Raw genomic sequence first — 14190 nt, 5'->3', positions numbered from 1 at the left:
ATGAAGGGACCTGACAGCCCTTTGAAAAAGCTGTAGTTAGGGTGTTCATGTTTCTTTTTCCCCTCCCCTCCCCTCCCCTCCCTTCCTCTCCCCTTCCCTTTTTTAAAAATCTTCACTCAAGGACATTTTTTCATTGCATTTAGAGAAAGAGGAATGGAGAGAGAAACGTTGATGTGAGAGAGAAGCATTGATTGGTTGCCTTCTGTACATGCCTGAACTGGGGACCGAACCCACAAACTTTTGGTTACAGGACAATGCTCCAACCAACTGAGCCACACTGGCCAGGGCAAGGGTGTTCATGTTTCTAAGGACTAAACAGAATGAACCTATTTGCAAGTGCCCCAGCCTGCTCCCTGCTGAGACTCTTTGGGCTTCCCCTGCTTGTGTTGGTATGGAGGCCAGGCTGGTTGTGGGCTGCTTCACAGCACACATCAGAACATGACTTTCCTTACTTTTCATTTGCTTTTTAAAATAGATGTCTATGTATCATTTGCCAAAATAATGTGAGGAATTTGATGATAAAAGTTCAGATGTGTTTAGAAAGAAAAAAACACAGTGTTCAAACTATGTCTTGTAACAAAACCAGTGAGATAAGCACTCAGATTAGCCATGATTAGCAATCTGTTGAGACTTCCATGTTCAGCCTCATTTATTTTAGTTCTCATGTTGAAACCACAGATGAAGACTTCTTTTATTTATTTATTCTTGACCTTGGGCAGCCAGGTCTGCTCCTACACTCTTCTCGTCATTTTGTAATCTCCTTGAGCAGGGGTATTAAGCAGGGCTCTAGCAGAGAGCATCAGCATTTTCAAATGGTCAGTCTCTTGAGTTACACCACCCTGCATCCAGCCAACCCTGGCCTGGACCCCCCTCCTATTTGTCCACGGTTCATGATGAGGGGGGCAGAGTAGTTGCTCAAGTTGTTCTTGGATTAACCACACTTCCAGCACTGAGGAGTAGCTATCAAAACGTTCAATAAATGTGACCATGAGTAAACTCCCAGGTTCTAAATACTTTGAAGTTCTTTTTTACTTCACTGACTCGTTGTGCATTATTTCTTCCTGCCAACCTAGTAACACCAAAGAGTATTGCTATGCCTCCCTTCTGCACCACAGCGTACATTTTTGTTGTTTTAGGCTTACCTAAATTTGACAATAGCCTCAGAAACCTGAGACCTATGAAATAATGCTTTTCTGAAGTTGAGACCTTGTTTAAATCAATATGCAATATACTATTTTAATTTGGTCACTGTTACAATTCCATTTTAATGAGATTGTTTTAGCACCTATTGTTCAGTTCAGTTTGTGGAATTGCCCACGTATTTTAAAATATAAGGCACCAAATGGAATATGGTCAAGGACTCTGAAATTCCCAGCCAGCCCTGAGCCTTTGTGAACTATGTGATTTCTTGGGTACAAGTAGGAAAGATACTAAAGAACCAGAATAAAATTCAAATAGAAAGAATCACCATTAGTCACCAACTTTTTTTTTAAATCACTTCATTTAAACTAAAGAGAAACCTCAGTTTACCCATTTCTCCCACCCCATACCACCCCCACCTCTTGAAATCACCAATCTGTTCTCTGTATCTATGAGGGTTTTTTTGTTTTTCAGATTCTACATATAAATGAGGTCCTATGATGTATCTTGTTCTCTGTCTGACTTATTTCACTTAACGTAATGTCTTCCAGGTCCATCCATGTTGTTGCAAATGCAATTTTTTTAATCCATTCATCCGTAGATGGACATCTAGGTTGCTTCCATATCTTGGCTATTGTAAACAATGCTGCAATGAACTTGGGAAGCACATATATATTTTGGAATTAGTGTTTTCATTTTCTTTGAGTAAATACCCAGAAATAGAACTGCTAGAATACATTCTAGTGTTTTTTTTTCACTTCTTAAGGAATCTTCATACTGTTTTCCATTGTTCTCTTTTCCAATTTACACCCCCACCAACAGTACACAAGGGTTGTCTTTTCTCCATGTCCCTGCCAACAGTTATTTTATGTCTCTGATAATATTTAGTTGTTCTAACAGGTGTGAGGTTATATCTCATTGTAATTTTCATTCATGTTTCTCTGAGAACTGATGATGTTGAGCATTTTCTCATGTACCTGTTGGCCATCTCTATGTCTTCTTTGGTGAAATGTCTGTTTAAAATTTCTGCCCATTTTTTAATTGGATTGTTTATGGCTATTTGCTATTGAATTGCATGAGTTTTTATATATTCTGGATATTAACTCCTTATCAGATATGTGATTTGAAATTATTTTCTCCCATTCAGCAGGTTGTATTTTCATTTTATTTATTTATTTTTTTGCTCTGCAGAAACTTTTAGTTTAACGTAGTCCCATTTCTTTATTTTTGTTTTTGTTGCTTTTGCTTTCAAATTAAAACAATCATCCCTGCAGCCTATATCAGGAGCTTGCCACCTATGTTTTCTTCTAGGAGTTTTATGGTTTTAGGTCTTGTATTCAAGTCTTTGGTCACCAACTTTTTTTTTAATTGACTTTTTTTAGAGAGAGAAAAAAAAGAGGAGAGAGAGAGAAACATCAAATTGTTGTCCCACTTATTTTTGCAGTCATTGGTTGATTCTTGTATGTGCCCTGACAGGGGATTGAACCCACAACCTTGGTGTAGTAGGATAATGCTCTAACCAGATGAGCTACTTGGCCAGGCCTGCTGACAAAGTTTTAATGAAGAAGTAATTCTCCTGTAATCTCACCATTTTGTTTTGAGTAAATGAATGTATCACAACTCTAATGAATATGTTTCTTATAATATTTTTGGTGAGAAAATTGCTAGAGGTTTTCCAACAGAAAATGTCCTTAGGTGAAGAACACAGGAAATACATCCTCTTGAGTTCCAGTGATTTGAGGAGCAGGCGGTGGTATCTTAGCTAGGTCCCATTTTGGTTTCAGACCTGTGAGAGTCAAATAAGAGGTTGTCCCCAGCATGGTTATTGAACCAGATGTGGGAGAACAGGGCCAGTTTTCACATCATAGGTGCCTTACAAGGGGCTTCTTGTGTATAAATATATGATGATTCAACTTCACACACTTAAAGGAAAATATTTTACCCTGAGAACCTAAGCCCTCAGAATTTCATATCATAGTTTTATATTTTTATTTTTAATATTTCAGCTTAATCCATGTAGAATTTATTTTGGATGAGTGTGAAGAAGGGCCTTAAAATGAGGCACTTGTTTTTCTCAAGAAATAAATTGTCCTGTTAGTGATCCTTCTCTACACCAGTGGTTTGAGGTCCTAATTTGCTGTTAGGTCAGATTGTGGAATATATTCAGGCAGGTTTCTGGTTAACCATTCCAGGGGCCGTGTCCATGTAGTGGGTGCTCTGAAGTCAGCCCACCCCGGCTCCCCTCCTGATCCTGCCACCTCCAGGCTCTGTTGCGCCTGGTATGACCTACCTCAGGACAGGTGTAAAGACCAAATAAAAAAATTCATGATAAGTTTTCATCCTAAACCATCAAAGATATGCAGTCGCCGTTTATGGTTTCAGTAATTGTGGCTTTAGAATGTTTTAATTATCTGCTCACAGGTGCACTTTTGTCATGAGTTATGTTCTCGGTGTTGGCAGAGGTAAGAGGAATGAGCAACCACTGAGAGACGACAGCTCAAGTCGTCCTTCATGTTCGCTGCATGTTCCCAGGGCAGGAGCTGATGAATTAAGTGAGGTACTTCTATACCATGAGGTGCTCTTCAGTGTGGGTCTAAAGTGGGTGTGATGTGGCGTGATGCCCTGGACGTTCACTGACAGAAAGAAAGTGGTAGAATATTGTTATTGTTCCACTTGTAGGGGGGGAAAAAGCAAATGTTACACTCAGCAACCTATGTTTATTTAGAAGTAGCTCCACCAAAGTTTGCACAGTGGTGGCCCTTGGGTCAAATCTAGCCAGCAACTGTGTTTTGTGTGGCCTGTATTTAAAAAAATAATTTTAAAAATGTACAGTATTTTTTAAAAATGAGGAATTAGTTGTCAGTGTTTAAAAATTGGGAGATCTTATATAAAACCTGGAATTTTCAGCTTTTATTTATTTATTTTTAGAGAGAGGGGAAGGGAAGGAGAAAGAGTGGTAGAGAAACATCAATGTGTGGTTGCCTCTCATGTGTCCCCTACTGGGGACCTGGCCTGCAACCCAGGCATATGCCCTGACTGGGAATCGAACCAGCAGCCCTTTGTTTCACAGGCCCTGCTCAATCCACTGAGCTACACCAGCCAGGGCAAATTTCCAGCTTCTCTTGAACAATTGTAATGTCTGGTCACCCTGGGCCAATAGTCCATGGCCACCCCAAAGGGCTGGAACTGACCTATGTTAAGCACTGCTGGTGGTGCCCCATGCACAGCCAGCCTTTCCTTTCAGGTGCCTTACCTCCAGCCCTAAAAGCATTTGGGTTTGTGACCCCTTATCTGCATCTGGTTCTAGCATGAGTATTAAACTCCACTTTGGCAAATGGGATTGGAGGAAAAAGTGGGGGGTCTTTTTTTGGAAGATTCACATTTTACTTTATACACTTCTGTGTGGTTTGAATGTATTGGAAGGATACTATGTTACACTTGAAATTTAGAAATCAATAGAAAAACACATTTGACTACTTGGTGGTGTCCTGGATGCCACATGGAAACCCATGTTACTGTCCCTTTTTAAGCTCCTTTTTTTTTTAAGCCCCAGATGCACTTGGATCCTGCAGAGCTGGAGCCTCTGATTATTGAAGTGCTCCTCCTAGATGCCTTTTGCAGGGATGATTTCATTACTGGAGTTCTTGCCTCTGCTCAAAGCAGGAGCATCAGAGGAAATGGCCATGCCCTATTCTTTCCTTCCTTTTTGCAGGCTACCCCGTACCCCTGCTGGGGCGTCTGCTGGTTCTCCCTTCCTTCCTCCCTCCCTCTCCGCTGCTACCTGCCCCAGAGCTCACTCGAGTTTCACCTCTTCCACGAAGTGCTGCAGCCCACCGGTTTCGGTTCTCCATTCTTGTTTCGAGTCAGCAGCCAGAGTTAGGCTTAATCATTCTAGGATTAGTTCGTGTGAATGTGCCACCCCACCTCCCACCCCTCAAAAAAATAAATGCTAGTGTGCCATGGTTATCTCAGGTATGGTTGGGATCCTTACTGTGGCGATCCAGGCCTTGGCTGCTGCAACTCCGCAAAGTGCCTTGTTCAAAAATCCTCTGGGAGAGTAGTAGCTGGGCTTATGGGAACCTCCATTGGTCCTCAGGGGATTGACATTCTTCATTAGCTCAGGCGCCACCAATGCTGGCTAGTCTGAGGTTGTTTACAGGGCTGTACAAATCCGGACCCTTTTTACGGAGGAGACTAGAGCAAGAGGACTTTTTAGGAATACCTTCCCTAGTCTGCTCCCCCTCCCCCACCAGCCACCTTGCTCCCTGGGGAATCAGGCTTTGGGAAACAGGGTATCCCAAGAATGACTTGAAACCCACCTTTTGTGGACACTGCTGATTGAGTTGTACCCGTTACTGTTTCCTGGGTGCCAGGCCTGTTAGGTCTTACACATGGGTCTTGAGGTGACCCAGATGCTTGTCTGAACTTTTTCACAGTGATTTCACTTCCTTCTTTCTCCAAGCAGATGGGAGCCCGCCCCCCACCCCCATGTTTCTTGAAACAAACAAGCCTTGAGAGCAGTGCTTTCAAAGTATTTGCTTTTCTTCCAAAGTGCCCTGTGGTTCTGCCCCACGCTGCTGTTGTCCTTGTCAGTTCTTCTGCCTAGAACACCTCAGAATTCTGCCCATGTGTGTTTCTTGCTCAGAGAAGCCTTCCCAGATTTCATCTCATAAAAAATGGATTTGCCAGGCTTAGTTATATCTTGGCCTCTTCAACACTTTTTGCCCGTTCCTGGCAGCATTTATTTTATTCGAGGTCATCAGCGTTCATCTTTGTACTAGCAGAGCCTGGTGCATCTGTGTGTGGACAGGGCAGAAGGCACTCTTCAGAGGAGGCCCCGTGCTAGGTAGGGGCCAGGCCACTGGCCTGAGAGAGTGGGGAGAGCTGCTTTCATGTAAGCTCTGAAGTTGAATCTTAGATTGAATCTTGTTCAAATGAACCCTCTCTTTGTGGGACTCCCCGCTTCACTCAGGACTAAGACAGTGAAGGCTCTAAAAAAAAATCTGTGCATTTATAAGAATGCCTCAGAAAACCCTGGACTAAATCTTTGCAGTCTAAAGTTGCAATAAGAAAGATTTTTGCTAGTCAAGTACTACCCCACTAAGGAACTAAAAAATAAAAATAAATAACTGAAAGCTACACTGGAGTTATGTCTCCTTGGGATTGAAGCCAGTCACCACTATTCAGGGTGAGGGTGTTGATTTGTTTGTGTGGAGGGGTTGAACAGGGCATAGTTTTCATCTGAAATGTTGTAGTTTACTGTGAGACCATCTTTCTCACTCAGGAAACCTAGATTTTGTAAAAGGCAGAGGACTGGGGCAAGGTGTTCAGTCGGGTGAGATCCCCAGTTGGTAAAATGAGAAATGTCAGACGTGTGTGTTTTTGTTTGCCACCATAACTGAGAGGAGTAGTAAGGCCTCTTCTTATCCATGTCAAAAGCTGAAAGGGAGGTTTCCAGACACAGCTATTTTGAAGGGGCTCTGAAGAGAAGATTTACCTAAGAAAAAAAATAAAGAAACAGATGTGTGTGGTGCTTACCACCACTCTCATTTACTGAGTTCTATGAAGTTGGGACTCAGTGTGGGCTCTGTATCTGGGCAGGGCCTCTGACTCTTCAGTGAAGTTCAAGTGAACTACTGATTCCTCTTTCAGTACCCCAAACTCTTCTCCCAGTGTTCCTTCTCTTCATTTCACCCCAGTGTTTGGTCTGCAAAGCTCCAGATTTGAGGCAGGTTGTCCCAGCAGCATGCCCTTCAGAACTGCCAAAATGCCCAGCATGGCTTTAAGTGGGGACTCAGTGAGCACTGTGTATTTCTTACAGGCTGGGGATTGTCAGACAGAAACTGAATTTCTGGTGTGCTTTTGAATGTCAAAAGGCAGGGTGCCCCGAAAAGGCAGCAGCAGCAGGCGAAGAAACTGCCGGAGCTCTTGGCTGGTGTGGTTCTCAGCTCCTGACATTTGTAACTGATGGCCCCTGTCACTTCCTGTCATGCAGCCCAAGTGGGGGGGAGGAGTTCCTTCAGGGAAACCATGCTCTACTCTGCTCAGAGTATCCCGTCCGCAGGGCTCCGCCACTGTCAGGGGCGGGGGACTCCTGGGTGGATGAGGTCGGAGTGCCCCATGGTGTGGTGTTGCTTCTTTGTCCGCACTCAGGTAAGCTCCCCGCAGTTGACCTGGGGCTCAACCAGTTCCCAACACCCACCCAAGCCTGGCTGAGTGGTGCCAGCAGCTGAGGTGTTGGGAGGGCACAGCTGTCTTTTTCTTTCCCAAGAAAAAGAGAGCAGGAAGCTGCTGTTAAAAGCACCTGGGATGATGGAGGCAGACTTTTGCCTCAGTTTATTAGGAATCAGACAAGAGCTGTGTGGTTGTTTTTAAGACCACAAGTGGTTGTGCTTGGTGGAGACGGTGAGCAAAGCGGAGTGGCTAGCTGTCAGTGCGTCCTTTCGCATCTGTGATTGGAAGAGAGCAAGTGGGGGGGTGGGTCTTTCGTTCTTTGCTGCTTGATGCTAGTATATTAATTTTTATGAGCCCTGTTTTCAGCTAATGGGAAGGAAAAGAGAGGGGGAAAAAAGGATGCAGCTGCCTTCTGTTTTGTTTTGATCATAAAGTAGATTTCCAAGATCGTTTCTTCTTTGGATTGTAAGATGGTGGAACTCAGTTTTGGAAGTTTATTGTCTTGGAGCAACTTTTTTGTAGCCTCCCTTACAGTAATCACAGTGTTTCAAATGTATTCATCGTTAGGAAGATGAGGTCAGATAGTATCAGGGGAGATGCAGGCTTGCTGGTGTTCTCATTAAGAGTGTAGGTGACTGGCTTGGGTTATTTCAGAAGGAAAGGCTGAAAATGTTCTATTTCTATGGGCTAATTAGCAGCCCAGAAGCATACTCTCTCTGTCCCTTTCATTTGTGGGTAGTTGTTAAAGCTTTGAATAAGCCAAAACTGTTTTCTAATGAAAATGCCCATTGCTTTTCTATTCCTCTCAGCAGAATTATGTTTCTGAGGCTGATTTTTATAATGCTAATTCCAGCTCTTATGTACATGACCATTATAGACATAAATTTTTAATCTTTTTATGTGATTAGGGTGGTTTCATTATCTTTCTTTTTTCCCATCTCACTCACCTGACTATTTGCTCACCCGATAAAGAATAACTTGAGCCTTTAAGATATGGAAATTGACAACATTTAAAATGTTTCAGTGATAGTTAATGCAACATTAATAGAAAATAGTACAATAATCGCTAACACTCATTAGTTACTTTCTACGTTACTAAGCACTTCATTCACATTAGGTCATGAAATTCTTTCAACACTGTAGGGGTTGGGTGTTAGTATTATCACCACTTTACAGATGGCAAAACTGAGGCTTAGGGAAGGTAACTAATTTAATTTGCTCATTACCTAGCTGATTAGTAGGGGATCAGACTTCAAATTCAGGCAGAATGGATCTGCCTGAGTCCAGAAGTGGCATTCTTAACCATTAGGTGACACACAATGTTTTGAGTGATGGGGCCCTTCCCACACCTGTTACATGCAGTATCTTCAGTGACACTTTGCTTTCCAGTCCTTTGACAAATCAGCCTGTTTTGGTGGATGTTTGCCATAGTCTGATTACCACTTACATAAGAGGCATCTATGGCAAATCACTGCCTTCACCAGACTCAGTTTCCCCACCTACCAAATGGAGGTGTCTCTAAACTCACTTAGCTCTGATGTAAATCTTAGACATGCGAATATCTTGCCCCAAAAGTAAAACAGTTCTCATATCTTCCCTATTTCAAGGTCAGGTGACTTAATGAGTACTCTTTAGTACACATTTCTCAAGGATATGAACTGGAACTCAAAATATAATTGTCTGGCTGGTTACTGACCTTTATTCTTCTCTTGAAAATATTATTAAATTGATTTTTATTTCTTGGCCCTGAGAGTCTCCAGAGGAAGGACCTGGAGGACCTGGGCTGGATGTGGGAGGAGCCATTGGTAACTGGATGTGGAGGGTGAGAAAGGGAGGCGAGAAGCCCTTTACAGATCTCATGACTTCATCCTCTGAGGTTTGGCCAGGGTGGTTCTGTGCTTGTGGGGAATGGTAGAGTGCAGTGGTTGAGAGCATGGGTTTTAGAACCACGGAGATGCAGGTTTGAGTCCCAGCTTTGCCTCTTACTAGCCATGCAATCTTTTGCATGTTACCAAACCTCTCCTCTGTAAAATGGGAATAATAAATAATGTCTATCTTATAGGACTGTCATGAGGAATAAATGAAATGACTCCTGACAGCTCCTAGTACAGAGTCAGCACTTTGCACACATGATCCATGTCCCAGGTCCTATTGACCATAACACTGTGGTAGTTTGGTCAGTAAGGTAGCTGCCAGAAAAATGAATCCTTAGTATGTAAGTGCTTAGCAACAATTGGGCCATGAAACATCTTATATCTTGTGATAAAGATGGCCCTGGTTTGACTTTGTGGAGAGACGGAAGCAGCATATTCCACAAAACGTCAGTACTTCGTTTTAAAGTGCCAATTCTAGCCATGTTTTTACAGCTTGCCCAGAACGCCAGACTCCCAGTGGGAGCTGTGAAAGGGGAAGTTGATTCAGATCCTAAAAAGGCCTGTCTTGATGGAACACTCAGAGGTATGACTCGGAGAGGGCTAGGTCAGGGTGGTGACCCCAAGTGTCCACCAGGACAGAAACAATGGGTGACTCTAGGACCTAAATATAGACTATGTGTATGTCACTTGGGGAAACCAGTTCCTGGTGCTGACCAGGGAGGGTGGGCCTTTGGGAAGAGCTCAGGAAGCAGTCCCTGTGTGCCATCCTTTGCTCTGTCAGTCCTTTTTTTTCTGAATAAGCTGATCCATATTCTAGCTTCTCATCCCTTGAGCACCTGTCTCTGTTTGGCAGCTTCGTTTACCTCCCCATCTTTTCCCTCCCATGCCTTACTTACGGAGTTTACCACCCCTCTGCTGCCCTTGTTTCTTGCAGACTTCATCCAACCCCTGCCATTAACTCTAGATGCTCTCGCCAAAGTGTTTCTCGTGAGCACTGGGTTGGGAGTCTGGAGTTTGGGATTCAAGTTCTAAGTTTTGTGGTTAACCTTAGGAAATGCTAAACTTCCCTGGGTACTAGGTTCTCTACTGCAAACATGGCTGTTAAGTACCTGAATCCTGGAGGTTGACAGTCTGAGTTCTAATCCTCACTATCACTTGAGCTTGGGCAAGTTCCTTACCTCTCTGGGCTTCAGTTACTTTACCTGCAAAATGGAAATGATGATAGTGTCTGCCACAGTTTGTAAAAATGTCTGTGAAACCCTTAAAACAGTACATCTCGTCAGTGCTCAAAAATGCTAGCTGTCATTATAATTGTAGTTTGTAGGGAAAGAAGACCTGCGATGGACCAGTGTTTCCTAAGTTTCAGTCGTGTTTCCCATATTCACATGTCACTTGTACTGTTATTTTCTCCTTATTGTTTTTCTTTAAGTCTTCTACTTTTTTTTTTAACTTGGGCTCATCCGAAGTAGTAATAGTCCTGAAGTCACTAAACACTCTAACGTGTTTCGTAAAACACATAATAAACACATCCAGGTCTATCTCACATGGTCTGAAATGATACTGTGTCACCAGCATGCCCACTTCCCACACTTTGGGGATTGCAGAACCGGTGGCTGTGAGCATCTAAGGCCCAGGTTTCTGCCTGCTGGTGATTTTGGCAATGCTTATCCCACCAGAGTGAACAGTCTTCGTGTCCTTCACTCATGAAGCACTGCCTGAGAACCAGCTTTGTGCTTGACTTTGTGCCAGGTGCCAAGATTGCCAAAGTGTAGGTCTCTGTAGCTCTGGCTGTCTTTGAATGGAATATTACCAGCCCAGAGAATATGGAATTGAGAGAGCCATGAAATGACCCAATTGCTGAAATCCCACTTCAGTGAGAAGTAAGAGAAGCCAAACACGTGCTCTGCCTGAAATCTCTGCATGTGGAAGAAGGAGACGATCTCAGCCAGCTTTTACTAAATAACATCCACCCCAAACTCGGTGCCAAACAACAATAATCATTTATTCTTATGCTCATAGGTGTGCAGGCTGTCCAGGACGGTCTGCCCCATGTGGGTCCATGAGCTACCCATGTGTTTATTTTCTTCTTGGAGAGCTAGCTCAGAAGGTCCTAGAAGAACAAGCAGAAACACACAATTCCTCTTAAGGTCTAGGCTCAGGATTGGTACACTGTCCCTTCTACCCATATTTCATTGGCCAGAGCAACTCACAAGCCATGGAGGTCAGGAGAGGGCATAAGAGTTTGCTGAAGAATAGATTCATGTACCAGAGAGATCATTCCTATTTATTCCCTCAACCTACATTTACTGAGTGCCTACTATGTGGAGCACTCTGCCATGTTGGGGGAGGATACATATAGTAAAAATAAATGATGAAGGTGATAATATCTAACCCAAGACCCAGCATGTATTAGGTTCTAAATGAGTATGTGATGTATGAGTACCTGGAATGTTGACTAGTGATGAGTATTTCACATAGGTTATCTCATTTTATTCTGCCATCCCCCATCTCCCTGTTGAGCAGGTATAATCATTCCATGTCAGAAGAGTGCAGTACTGTCTTGGCCTGTTAAAACTTATAATCATCTCATGTGAGGAAGGGGAGGGTTGGTGAAGGCACAGCTTTGGGAAAGAGGCAGGTACTGCACCAAAGAGGCTCAGGTTAAAATCTATGTGTTTATTTCCAGCACACCTCATGTGCTGTCTTGGGGACTAACTCTTCAAGTTTCCACCAAGTACTAAGAATTGATCGTGGTACCTGGCCTATCATAGTTTCTCTAAATCACTAGGCTTTTGCTTTCTTGAGTTCACATGCATTTTTGAAGGTTTTCTTCTGTGCAGGCCTATGGTTCCAGGTAGAGAACTATGCTCTAATTATTTATTCCATTGCCTTCTTCTCTTTCCTTCCCTCTCTTAAAAACTTCATCCAGCCCTGGCTGGTGTAGCTCAATGGATTGAGTGTGGGCTGTGAACCAGAGGGTCACGGTTCAATTCCCAGTCAGGGCACATGCCTGGGTGGCAGGCCCGGTCCCCAGTGGGGGCCATGGGAGAGGCAACCACACATTGATGTTTCTCTCCCTCGCTTTCTCCTTCCCTTCCCCTCTCTCTAAAAACAAAAGAAAGAACAAAAAACTTCATCCAGTGAAAGAGATGCTTTTCTGTATCTGTATGTCAGTGAATGAGGTAGGAAAGCTCATATAATCCAACCCCTTCATTATGTAGATGATGAAACAGAGACCCACAGAGGTTAGTTCGCTTGCCCAGAGGTCCACGGCTGCTTCTGCTAATAATAATAATAGTAGTAATAATCTCCTCCAAGCAGATGACTTATGCTCAGATACAATTAGGTTTCATTCCCTCAATACCTGCTTAAAAACAGTGTCCATTCTGACCTATCAGTTCGATGAATCACATGGCAAAGTGAGTTTTCTTCATCTTCATAGCCAAAGCCGTGGATGACAGAGACATACATGCCCAGTCTCAGCTGTAGAGCCACTGCGGTGTGGGTCCATTAGGGCAGAGCCTGTGTCATCTCTTCCTCTAGGTCTTCCCTTTCCACGCTGTCCCTTAGTCCTCACCCAGAGCTGTGTGCATACACCGCTGAGGATGCAGGATGGTTGGGGCTGAGACAGGGACATCTGTCAAGCCAAGGGTGGAAGGTGGCTTATAGTTGGAGCAGGAGAGGAATTTGTTCCTGTACAGCCCTGGGAGTCTTATTTGGAGCTATTCTTCTATTCTTAGTTTTGAAGCCACTGTGCTCTCTGGTGCATTGTTCTAACAGCAGCCAGGAAATCAGTCCCTGCTCAGGGTCAGCAATGCCCCTGGTTCCTGCTTGTGGCCGCCTAGGTGGGAAGTGTACTGGTTTGTTTCAGGGCTGATATGTCGTAGTCAGGATCGTCGCCACCCTTTCTCCTTTTGTTGCCCACCTTGTCTGCATTTCCAGGAGAAAAAAGAGAGTCTGGTGAATCTATTTTTCTTTATAGCAATAGTAGCTACACTTATTTTTGTGTAAAAAGGAAAATGCTAAAATTTGGGTCTCAACAACAGGATGCTGTGCCCTCTGAAGCAGTGTCGTCCCACAGAAGTGGAATGCGTGCCACAGATGTAATTTTAACAATCAGATGTAATTTTAACAATCCCAACAGCCCGATTAGAAGAGGTAAAAAAAATAGATGAAGTTAATTTTAATGATTTATTTAGTCCAATATATCCATATTTTAGCATTTCAACATGTAATCAATATAAAAATTATCAAGGAGATGTTTCACCTTTTTTTTTCATAGTAGGTCTTTAAAATGCAGTGTGTGTTACATACTTAGAGCACCTCTGAGTTCACAGGCTGCATTTCATGTGCTCAGTACCCACACGTGGCTCATAGTAGCCCCTGGGTAGTGCAGGTCTCAAGCAGTGCCATCCAATAGAACTTTTTAAAAAAGATTTTATTTATTTATTTTTTAGAGAGGGGGTAGGGAAGGAGAAAGGGAGGGAGAGAAACATCAATGTGTGGTTGCCTCTTGTGCACCCCCTACTGGGAACCTGGCCCACAACCCAGGCATGTGCCCTGACTGGGAATTGAACCAGCAACTCTTTGGTTCACAGGCCCGCACTCAATCCACTGAACTATACCAGCCAGGGCCCAGTAGAACTTTTTAAAGTATGGCAATGTTTTATATCTGTGCTGTCTCCTGCAGAGGTCGTTTAAATCCAAACAGTCTCATGTACCTCTAGATATTTGATATTATTAGAAAAATACTGACTTAAAATTTATGAAGGTATTATTTTTCATTTATCACATTGGCAGAGATTGAAAAGTTGGATAGCACTGTTTGGTGAGGGTGACAGGATCTTTTGTGCATGGCCAGTAGGGGAAAAAATTAGAATGGCCTTTATGGAGGACAATTTGGCAATGTTTAGCAAAATTACAAATATAGCTTCCCTTGGGTCTGGAAGTTCCATTCCAGGATGTTGCAGCTTTTTATGCGTATAGATTGGTGGTTTATGTA

The 14190-nt window shown here is 43.2% G+C and overlaps 1 protein-coding gene across 2 annotated transcripts in view; it reads left to right on the top strand.

Moving 5' to 3' along the window:
- The window catches only part of ARHGEF3 (Rho guanine nucleotide exchange factor 3), a 274023-nt gene that overhangs the window by 90398 nt on the left and 169435 nt on the right, over positions 1 to 14190 (top strand). Inside the window, exon 1 of one of the 2 annotated variants that reach the window (XM_037040716.1) lies at positions 7169 to 7293. The exons of the other annotated variant lie outside the window; for it this stretch is intronic. Within the exon in view, the coding sequence (XP_036896611.1) occupies positions 7171 to 7293 (123 nt within the window). The 5' untranslated portion in view covers positions 7169 to 7170. Of the gene's footprint in view, positions 1 to 7168; positions 7294 to 14190 lie in introns of those variants that run through there. 2 annotated transcript variants of the gene reach the window in all.

Source organism: Sturnira hondurensis, unplaced genomic scaffold (genome assembly GCF_014824575.4).
Source record: "Sturnira hondurensis isolate 20B ecotype Veracruz unplaced genomic scaffold, ASM1482457v3 Scaffold0002840, whole genome shotgun sequence".
In the NCBI taxonomy this organism is placed as follows: Eukaryota; Metazoa; Chordata; class Mammalia; order Chiroptera; family Phyllostomidae; genus Sturnira; species Sturnira hondurensis.
Note: the sequence above shows the minus strand (reverse complement) of the source record. Positions and strands in the feature narration are given on the sequence as shown.